The sequence below is a fragment of the Micromesistius poutassou genome (assembly GCF_964030765.1).
Source record: "Micromesistius poutassou genome assembly, chromosome: 22".
Lineage (NCBI taxonomy): Eukaryota > Metazoa > Chordata > Actinopteri > Gadiformes > Gadidae > Micromesistius > Micromesistius poutassou.
The window spans coordinates 9,329,641-9,340,997 of record NC_140292.1 but is presented as its reverse complement, the minus strand read 5'-3'; the positions used below and the strand labels follow the sequence as shown (position 1 = coordinate 9,340,997).

The following is an 11,357-nucleotide window of genomic DNA, read 5'->3' as shown; positions in this document are numbered from 1 at the left end:
TGTGTAATACGAAATAAGTCAGACAATCGTGCTTTGGGACACGATTCAATAGATTAACGTTCGTGCAAATGAGCACGAAATGTTTTTGAGGAGGTCTGCTCTTAAAAGCAGGGAAATCAGTTGTATCCCTAATACACTACATTTACCCTTTGATGCATTTGTTGTTTTGACACATAAATAACTAGAGGGTGCACTGTACTATCTGCGCACACCCCTTCTATAGTCAAAGAAAATATCCCAATTGAAAGGCTATGGTTTGAATTTCGTTCTGTGTAATACGAAATAAGTCAGACAATCGTGCTTTGGGACACGATTCAATAGATTAACGTTCGTGCAAATGAGCACGAAATGTTTTTGAGGAGGTCTGCTCTTAAAAGCAGGGAAATCAGTTGTATCCCTAATACACTACATTTACACTTTGATGCATTTGTTGTTTTGACACATAAATAACTAGAGGGTGCACTGTACTATCTGCGCACACCCCTTCTATAGTCAAAGAAAATATCCCAATTGAAAGGCTATGGTTTGAATTTCGTTCTGTGTAATACGAAATAAGTCAGACAATCGTGCTTTGGGACACGATTCAATAGATTAACGTTCGTGCACATGAGCACGAAATGTTTTTGAGGAGGTCTGCTCTTAAAAGCAGGGAAATCAGTTGTATCCCTAATACATTACATTTACCCTTTGATGCAATTGTGGTTTTGGCATAAAAATAACTAGGGTGCAGTGTACTATCTGCGCACACCCCTTCTGAAGCCTCTCTCTCTCTCTCTCTCTCTCTCTCTCTCTCTCTCTCTCTCTATCTCTCTCTCTCTCTCTTTCTCTCTCTCGTTTCGTTCTGTGGAGCACGAAAAATACGTTTCAGTCTTTGAGGGGGTCTTCTGCAAAATCGGAAATATTGACACACACACACACACACACACACACACACACACACACACACACACACACACACACACACACACACACACACACACTGCATTGGTTTACATTTCATTCTATGTAGCACGAAGAAATCGGAGAAACGCTCCCATTCACGATGCATAGGTTTACATTTCGTTCAGCGTAGCACGAAAAAAACGCTGCCACTCAAAATGCATCGGTTTACATTTCGTTCTGTGTAGCACGAAATAATCGGAGAAACGCTCCCATTCAGAATGCATTGGTTTACATTTCGTTCTGTGGAGCACGTTCGTTTCATTTTTTGAGGAGGTCTGCTTAAAGATCGGAAATATTGACATACATATAACTAGAGGGTGCACTGTACTGTCTGCACACACACACACACACACACACACACACACACACACACACACACACACACACACACACACACACACACACACACACACACACACACACACACACACACACACACACTCTCTCTCTCTCTCTCTCGCTCTCTCTCTCTCGTCTGAAAAACGCTGCCATTAAAAATGCATTGGTTTACATTTCGTTCTATGTATCACGAAAAAAATCGGAGAAACGCTCCCATTCAGGATGCATCGGTTTACATTTCGTTCTGTGTAGCACGAAAAAAACGCTGCCACTCAAAATGCATTGGTTTACATTTCGTTCTGTGTAGCACGAAATAATCGAAGAAACGCTCCCATTCAGAATGCATTGGTTTACATTTCGTTCTGTGGGGGACGTTTGTTTCAGTTTTTGAGGAGGTCTGCTTAAAAAATCGGACATATTGACATATACTGTATATAACTAGAGGGTGCACTGTACTGTCTGCACACACACTCACTCTCTCTCTCTCTCTCTGACACTGCCATTCAAAATGCATTGGTTTACATTTCGTTCTGTGTAGCACGAAAAAAATCGGAGAAACGCTCCCATTAAGAATGCATCGGTTTACATTTCGTTCTGTGTAGCACGAAAAAATCGGAGAAACGCTCCCATTCAGTATGCATTGGTTTACATTTCGTTCTGTGTAGAACGAAAAAAGTCGGACAATCGTGCTGTGGGACACGATTCAATAGATTAACGTTCGTGCGCATGAGCACGAAATCGCGTGATACCGGGTTGGGACATCCCCGCTAATGATATATCCAGTGTATATCACTGTCCTGTTATCCTCATGGAATTCACCGCAGACCTGGCGCACACCTGGACGTTTGTCTTACGGAACGCCAGTGCATAAATCTCAAGGAGGAATTTTGGTCGGTGCAATTTCATGCTGGGGGTTCTGAGAGTTTGGAGTGGAAGTATTTCCAACAACTTCTAGGACATTCTTCAGCGTTCCACTGTGTATGTAGGCCACACACCGATGCAAGCTGGCTCACGTGCTGCACAGCTGTCGACCGCAAACCCATAAGAGTTTGTTGTTGTTGACACAAAAGCATGGGGCTTTAGGAAGAGCCGCACTCTCGGAGGATGTCCTTTTTCTGACAGTTTTGACGACTAATCCGCAGAGCCGATCCATTGAGGATGTCTGGGATCTATAGACACCCCTTCTCTTCTCTCCTGGTTCTGGTGGTACTGTGGCACCACAGCAGCGGACAGTCCAAAGATCACTTGGACCCCAACACCAGAGACTGGGGGGACTATTCAGACCTCCAGGGTCTGGGACACGGTCTGGGTCTGGACTCTGAAGAGGAAGACAGAGGGAGAGAAGAGACAAGCCACTTTCCAGAAGAAGACTTTTTATCCGACTTTGCAGGTAATATTACCAACTCTCATTATGTAGTGGTGGAGAGATGGCCCAGTAGTATGGGTAGGGAAGAAACCCTAAAAGGTATGAAAAGGTCTTGAATCTGCTCAAGTGGCCTCACCTGTCTATGCTGTATATTTGAATGTGGAGCCACACACAGGCAAAGAAAATCAAAAGGGCAATAGTTTATTTGTAACTCATGCACGAAAGCAGAGAGTGTGGCCTGCTGCATCTGATATGAAAACTGGTTCATGTAGCATCTGTTGGAGGGTGTCTAGAAACAAAGGACTGTAGCCAAGGTGAGAGGTCATAAATTTGCGTGTCTGCGTCACACCTGTGAATAGAACCACCCTAAAAATTAACTTTGCTTGCTCGTATCAGTCAGATCCTGTGCATTGGAACACCTTCAAATCCATCGTCTCTCTCTATAGGTAAAAAACGTCTGTGGGTGATAACGGCTCCATCCCATAATGACCACTACCTCCGCATGATGGAGAAACAACTAGAAGACATGGAGCAGGTAAACCGCTCATCAATTATTCCATTTGCATGTCATGATCTTTATATGTCGTTCATATATGCAGATTACGCACTTTTTCTAAGCGCATTGTGGAAATGGGGAATTTACAATGTGTGCGTGTGTCTCCCTCTGTCTGTCTGTCTGTCTGTCTGTCTGTCTGTCTGTCTGTCTCTCTCTCTCTCTCTCTCTCTCTCTCTCTCTCTCTCTCTCTCTCTCTCTCTCTCTCTCTCTCTCTCTCTCTCTCTCTCTCTCTCTCTCTCTCTCTCTCTCTCTCTCTCTCTCTCTCTCTCAGGAGGGGCTGAACTGCCGCCTGGCCGAGCGAGACACGTACATCGTGACCATCATCCAGAACGCGATGATGGAGGGCCGGATCCAGAAGACCACCCCCCAGGGAGAGGCCACGGTGGAGACCCTGAGCCCGGACACCGTATCCAAGCTACTGCACCACCTGGAGCTCAGCAACCAGGTGACCGCCGGCTGTGCCCCCCCAGCCCGTATCCGTGAGGGCTGCTCTCTCATGAGTCAACAGATCCCTTCTGACCTTTGGTTTAGCATCGAGTGCTGTTGAGCCCTTAACTAGATGCTTTTCTAAAGAAGCTCTACTCTGCCCAGTGTCTCATCGGGTAGAGCGCGCCCCATATATAGGCTCAGTCCTGAACGCAGTGACCCGGGTTCGAGTCCTGCCCGTGGTCGTTTGCTGCACGTCCTCCCCTCTCTCTCCCATACAAAATGCAAAAATAAATCTTTATAAAAGCAGCTTGCAGTGAATTTCTGATAAGGAGCAGGGCGGGGGTTATGAGTCTTGCTCAAGGATGCCTACAGGTAGGCTGTGGGCAACGGGCTTCGAACCCTGAACACTACTCGAGAGTTCTCTCATGTCTGGTTGACTTCGCACAACGTAAATGGATATCCTTTCTCATTTTGAAATGTTTGTTTGTTTGTTTTTTTGCCGTGGATCCTGCCACCCATGGACCCCTCAGGAGCGGGAGTTCTCCATGCTGGTTCTGAAGAAGAACCTGCGGGTGGGCGAGCGCTTCCCGTACCCGGTGCGCGTGGACGCGGTCCTGGAGCTCATCGACCAGCTCCCGGTCAGGAAGCTGGAGAAGCTGACCCGCAAGGGCTCCCCTCTGAGGTACCGGGGCGCTCCCTGGAGACAGATCGGTCCCCTGGTGTGATGAGGACGTGGGATTACAGCTGGGTTATTTTACTATTATTATTTCACTACTTTACCCGCGGTAAAGTGTGTGCAGCAGTGGTTCCCAATCCTTTATGACCCCAACATTGTGGTGCGTCTGCTTCCACAAGTATTGTTTGTATCAACAGCTGTCCATTGTATCATGTCTCAGTGACCCACATAGTTCTTAGTAGCACTTTTGTTCGTATATGTGCGACCATTATGGGGCCTTTCAAACCTTGTTTTCGTGTATCAAGATCCCATCAAATATCTTTTGTTTACATGTCTGCAAGTCTTGCCACCCCATACAGCAGGGGGACCCTATGCACAGCTCTTCACCACGGCTGACCGCCGGTGTTTCCATCAGGTGCCGCGTAGTGAAGAAGAGAGTCCTGGTGAAGAAGAGGAGAACGATGAAGAAGAAGACAGTCCTGGGCGCGCTGCGAGGAGGGAACGTCACGACCGTGGACGCGGCAGCGGCACTGCAGAAACCGCCGATGGACAGAAAGGCGGCTTTAAAGAGCAAGATCCAGGACATCCTGATGGGCCGGTCGAGGTTTGTGATCCGCAAGACTCCGCCTCCTGGGAGGAAGGAGGGCGGCGGCGGCAGAGGCGGTGGTGGAGGTGGAGGTGGAGGTGGTGGTGGTAGTGGTGGTGGTGGCGTGGTCATCGCCAACAAGCGAGGTAAAGGGAAAGTAGAGCTGAGCAGACCAGACGGAGCGGCCAAGGCAAAAGAGGAATCGAACACCAACAGGTGCTTTCTCTTCATGTTTTGTGTTGTGTACAGAATGGAGATCCAGCACAGGGGGGGAAGTCATTTTGCTAGCTGATGTTAACCACAATTCTATTTAGGCTTTTGTTTTAGTTATGCAGAAGTAGACCTATGTTTGACACTTGTATTATAATTTCTTTCTTTGTTATCAAGCCAATTGGGGATTGTTTGTTATTGTCTCGACTGTGAAGCAAAGAGGATTGTGTGATAGATAGGAGAGCGTTTGACTTAACAGAAGAAGTTCTGTTTTTAAACAATGCCATGTGATTTTGGAACATTGCGTCTGCTGACTGGTTAATAACAAAGGGTATTTTCTCCACTCTAATCCGTTACAGTTATGACCGCTCAGGAGCGGGCGGGGTGGGGAAACAGAGAGGGAGAAAACCAGATGATAAAACTGAAGAGCAGATGAAAACCAACGCGGGAAAAAGTAAAAACAGCTCGAAGAAAAAGGGCAAGAAAGGGAAGAAGGGGAAGAAGGGGAAGGGAAGAGGGAGGAAGTCTGACGGAGGGACGAACGCGAAGGATCAAGCGGCCCTCAGGGAATTCCTGGAGGTTTTACGAGGAAAAAGACGACTGATGGTGAGTTTAATGAAGCATTAGTCCCAGACTTCTAGACGGGGAGTCTTAAATCATTCCTGACTCGGTTGATCCATCCATCTCATCTAGTGTGTATTTACTACCCACTCGCATTCTATCCAATGTTGTGACTCAAGACCAACAACAAAATGAAAACACAGAAAGAACCAACCAACCACGCAATCACAAACATCATACATATAATATCTATCTACATCTCAGCACAAGTTTAGCTGGTAAATTGTTAATGCACACCTCCATCCCTGAATCAACCCTGAAGTGTGTGTGTGTGTGTGTGTGTGTGTGTGTGTGTGTGTGTGTGTGTGTGTGTGTGTGTGTGTGTGTTTGTCAGGTGATCTCAACGCCCAATAAGGACGCACCGCTGTACGTCCAGCTACAGGACGAGAACCACAAGCAGCACTGTGACCTCGCCCTCAGGAAGGTCACCGTGGCAACCCTGCTGGGCCAAGGCCGCGACAAGACCCTCACTCTGCACCACTACCAGCTGGGTGTGTGTGTGTGTGTGTGTGTGTGTGTGTGATAAAATACTTGATTAGCTGAAGCTCCTGAGGTAGAGCAGGTTGTGTGGCATGTTTGAAGGGCTGCTGGTTCAACCAAGACCTCACCCTGACCGTTCCTGAGGTTGAAATATGTTTGACTTCACGTGGTTGACATATTGTTCAATCTAAAGCCCACTCGTTGTAATCATAGACCCTTTGGGTGGCCACACAGGTTAGCAAAGCGCCACATAAACGCAGTCCATGAAGCCTTTGTGTGCCTCTTATTCACTCACGTGTCCCAGACTCGGAGGCTCCGTTCAGCGGGCTGGCAGACGAGTTCCCCGACCCGGGCATGGTGTCCCTGCTGCGGGCGGAGCTGGGCCTGTCCTCCGCTGACCTCTTCTCCATGACCGTCATCGACTACGACCTCAAACGCGCTGTGAGCACCGGCCTCCTCAGGGCTGTCCCATACAGCCGTCACTAAAGCATCACTAAACAACCGTGTTCTTCTCTACGCCCAATAAGGCTCCGCGTTGACCATATGCAGAACAAACGTGTGCTCTGATAGTGAGCTCAATGCGCTGTGAGAATATCTGTTGCCAGTTGACCGCGCCTGCCTCTGCATACTGAGACCACTTTGATTTAAGCCCGCTCCTGGCTAATTTCTGGATTTCTTTGCTTGGTTCAAAGGATCCAATCTCGCACGTCAATCACAGGTTGGTGAACACAATGGAGGGACGTAAGGAGGGCGGGAGCAGGGAGCGAAGGGGACGTTCTGTCGGTTGCTTGGTTTCCAAGCCGTTCTCTCTTCTGCTCTCTTCTGTCCTCGCTCTAGTCAAAGTCAAAGTGAACTTTATTGTCCATCAGACCACGCAACGAGTAATAACACAGAGGATCGAAATTGCATTTCCCCATACTTCAAATGTGCAAGTAATATTTTGACCACACAACATATAACATAATAGTGCACAAAGACAACAAATAAACATAACATGTACAGACAGACAGTGGGCATGTTCATTATACTGAATAGAATATTCCCAGTGTGCCAGAGTGTAGTTCATTTTGAGGTATGTCATTGAGGTGCAATAATACAAGGTGCACTATAGTGAAGTGCAAAGTGCAGTGCAATAGCAGCATGGAGATACGTACGTATGCAAACATGTATGTTATTGTGCATATAAAGAGCATAGCACAGACAGACAGTGCGTTTAGATGATCTACAACTCTGGCCTCCCAGCAGCTCTAACGTGTCTTCTTCTTCCCTTGTTCCCGCGTTCGCGTGTCGTCGTCAGAGGGTGTTCGAGGCCCCGCCCTCCACCGCCGACCTGCTGCAGCACGTCGACGGCTTCCCCTCACGCCGGCCCGAGCGGGAGCGGGAGAAGAAGGGCCCCTCGGCCTGCTCCAAGGGCCGCAGCGCCGGGGCGGAGAACGTGCTACTACGGTAACGTAACACCAGCGCAGGTGTATCGTACACCTGGCCCGAGGCGTTGGTGCGCTGCTGTCTGTTGAGCAAGCCGGAGGAACTTGGGAGGATGAGGATCTGATTGGTAGAACAGGTTCAGGTGTCTTCAAATCTGCATATGACATGGTTATTTTTCGAAGAGGTTAGCACAACACACTTGGGAATGAATGTCGGCCTGTTTCATACCATTTACTGATGTGGATGTTATAAACATTTGGGCTGATATGGAATCCCTGACATGCAGAGGACACAGTGATCCCAATGATGATCAACAGGGAGGATTGATAATAACAGGCTGTCTACACTGTCTTCACAGGTCTGTTACTATAAGGCTGTAGGCCTACACTGTCTTCACAGGTCTGTTACTATAAGGCTGTAGGCCTACACTGTCTTCACAGGTCTGTTACTATAAGTCTGTAGGCCTACACTGTCTTCACAGGTCTGTTACTATAAGTATGTAGGCCTACACTGTCTTCACAGGTCTGTTACTATAAGGCTGTAGGCCTACACTGTCTTCACAGGTCTGTTACTATAAGGCTGTAGGCCTACACTGTCTTCACAGCTCTATTACTTTAAGGCTGCAGGATCTCCTCCCAGGTTGGAGTGAGTCTCAGTAACGCGGTCGGTTCATCCCGTCTCTCAGGTTCCTGTCCAAGAGGAGACTGCTGCTGGTGTCCACGCCCTCTGAAGACGACTACTCCTACCAGCAGCAGCTCTCTGCCTTCAGCGGCCAGGACTGTCCCATGGGTCAGTGGCCGGTCACCCGTTCACACACCCGCTGCGTCTCCACACGCTTCACTCCTTTCCTGCCATGAGCTGAACGTGTGTCATACAGGGCATCTGGAAAACACGGTTGTGTGTGTTAGACGCACACCCACACATACAATGCATGTATGCAAACGTATGGAAAAACACGGGAGCGATAGAAGTCAGGATGTGATAACCAACAGACGCCACAATGGTCGTTATGCGGCAAACCGGTTTCTCTTTGTTAATAGGGAAAATAAACGTCTTTCAACGTGTGGTAACCTTTAATAAAACCAGCTGCCGCAGACGTACGTGGAGAGAGAGTTCTGTGGGCGTAATGGAGCCACATAACCACTAGTCCAACGGCACTATCTTAATTCCTCCTTTACCGCCATCTGCTCCTCTCTCACTTCACCACTATCCAGTCTTGTATAAAGTACTTGAAAGCGATACTTGAGTAAAAGTACAAGTATCTTACCAGAAAATGACTTTGGTAGAAGTTAAAGTCACCTTTTAAAATATTACTTGAGTAAAAGTCTTAAAGTACCTGACATTTAGTGTACTTAAGTATCAAAAGTAATTGTCTGATATAAAATGTACTTAAGTATTAAAAGTAAGAGTAAAAGTAAAGTTTTTTTTTTTTTAAAGTGAGTAAGAGGGTTATATATTGGTTAAAATATTTCTTGCAAATACGGCCACGGGTGTTTAACGTTATCTTCGTCACCACCACGGAGTTCACCAAGTTCGCCACTGCAGTCGAGATGCTCGTCATCTGCTACCGGAGTGGTAACGTGAGCAGCAGAGCCTGCAGCAGGTGCTTCCATGACGGCATCAATAATGTGACATGCCCGGACAAGCAGGACTTCTTCTTCTTCGCGCTTGGCGGTTGACATGACAACAAACGGACATTACGTCACCAACTCAAACTTCTTCTGATTTTAATTTGTAGTAACGAGTAACGAAGATGGTTAGGAGAAATGTATCGGAGTAAAAGTACACATTTTATTTAGGAAATGTAGTGGAGTAAAAGTGAAAGTTGTCAGAAATATAAATAACGAAGTAAAGTACAGATATGTGAAAATTGTACTTAAGTACAGTAACGAAGTATTTGTACTTCGTTACATTACAACACTGCCACTATCTCACCCTCCCACTCACTGCTCTACTCTACTCTACTACTCTTTATAGCGCTGACTTAATAACTCATTTGGTGCAGCTGTGTCATCTTCAAACCTGTATGTGCCGCTGAGGGAAGTACACCTTCCCAAACCACGCCCACTCTGCTCCTATTGGCCGTCACTCTGCAACCGGCACAAACACACGCACGTGCGTTCTTATGAACCCTGGTGTGTGGAGTGGATATTATACGTACATGTGCACATGTGTACATGTATCCACGTGGTGTACATGTGGTGTGTGCATATTGTGAATTATATTGAGTTTAAAGTAAACAAACGTAAGATCTGCATCTAAGGTCTGCATATTAATGATCACTATGATGATGTGTCCTCAGGGATACGTCACTTTGCCTTGTTGAAGATGATTGGCACCGGAGCCCAAGCTAAAGGAACTGTTGAACTGTTTCCTCTAAATGGTGAGCTGGGGATTTCCAACTGTAGTCTGAAGTCTGTAGTCTGAAGTCTGTAGTCTGTAGTCTGTAGTTTGTAGTATGTTGTCTGTTGTGTGTTGTGTGTTGTGTGTTGTGTGTTGTGTGTTGTGTGTTGTGTGTTGTCTGTAGTCTGTAGTCTGTAGTCTGTAGTCTGTAGTCTGTAATCTGTAGTCTGTAGTCCGTAGTCTGTAATCTGTAGTCTGTAGTCCGTAGTCTGTTAATCTGTCATCTGGAATTTGTACATCTGTATTCTGTATTCTGACATCTGTAGTTTTTAGTCTGTAAGAATGTTGTCTATAGTGTGTAGTAGTCCTTTTAGATGCATTCAATTACATATAAAGCATATAATGTCAAAACGGATATGTTCCTCAACGTAGCTACATGTGTGAAAAGTGCAAATCACTAGCGGTGCCTGCAATGTCATCCCAGTCATTTACCAGGAGCTGTGTCTGAAAGGGGCTTGACAGAACTGCATGACTTGTAAACGTGTGCTTGGCTGCTGCAGGGCGGAGCCAGAGCCAGGTGGACCCCCTGTCCCGGGACGTGGTGAACAGCCTGCGGGAGCAGCTGAAGGTCAGCAAGGACTACTTCAGCATGCTGGTGGTGGGCAAGGACGGGGACGTGAAGGCCTGGTTCCCCTCGCCCATGTGGTCCCTGGAGACCATCTACGACCTGGTGGACTCCCTGGAGCTCCGAGTCCGGGAGGAGAAGCTGCAGACCAGCCTGGGGATCAGCTGTCCCGAGGACGGAGGAGGGGGAGGAGGAGCAGGAGGAGGTGGAGGAGGAGGAGGAGGAGGAGGAGGAGGAGGAGGTGTCGATGATGGAGGTTACCGTGGTTACCATGAGGAGCTCGCTGATGAGCGTCGACTTTACCATCGTGGAGAGGACTGATGAGAAACACATGAAGAAATGACTTTGAGTGACAGCGGCATGAAGTGCGCGCCCTGCAGGGCGACGCTGCTCACAGACTCCCCTCACATGCTCCTGCATCATAGTAGACCAGCAGCAGTGCACAGAATAAAGATTTTAATAAAATGACATTGGTGAAGATTACAAGGATGAATGCCTTTTTGATTGTGAAGATGTGATGATTAGAAACGGAATCAGAAATGAACGGGGCATAATGAACATCAAAATGATATTGTGTGGAGCGGTACTCTGGGCTGGGTGCTACAGCAGTAAAACAGGAAGAAAGGGGCAGAGGAGAAGTTCATTTTAGCCATAATCTGGCTTCAATTGTTCTCATATAAACAAACCCATATATGTGCAAGAATTGTAAAGAATTTTAAATTAGCTTTGATCAACAACTTTGCAGTTCTAAGTGTGTGT

At 47.2% G+C, this 11,357-nt stretch overlaps 1 protein-coding gene across 1 annotated transcript; it reads left to right on the top strand.

Annotated features, from left to right (window-relative positions):
* Nucleotides 1–2,439: 2,439 nt before the first annotated feature.
* Nucleotides 2,440–10,919, top strand: ccdc80l2 (coiled-coil domain containing 80 like 2; the record flags this gene model as incomplete). Its single annotated transcript, XM_084486255.1, has 12 exons — nt 2,440–2,671; nt 3,094–3,182; nt 3,475–3,648; nt 4,163–4,314; nt 4,724–5,110; nt 5,464–5,710; nt 6,060–6,216; nt 6,510–6,646; nt 7,503–7,651; nt 8,316–8,419; nt 9,933–10,013; nt 10,534–10,919. 12 exons carry the CDS (start codon nt 2,440–2,442, stop codon nt 10,917–10,919), a joined length of 2,295 nt encoding a protein of 764 aa, XP_084342381.1.
* Nucleotides 10,920–11,357: the final 438 nt, after the last annotated feature.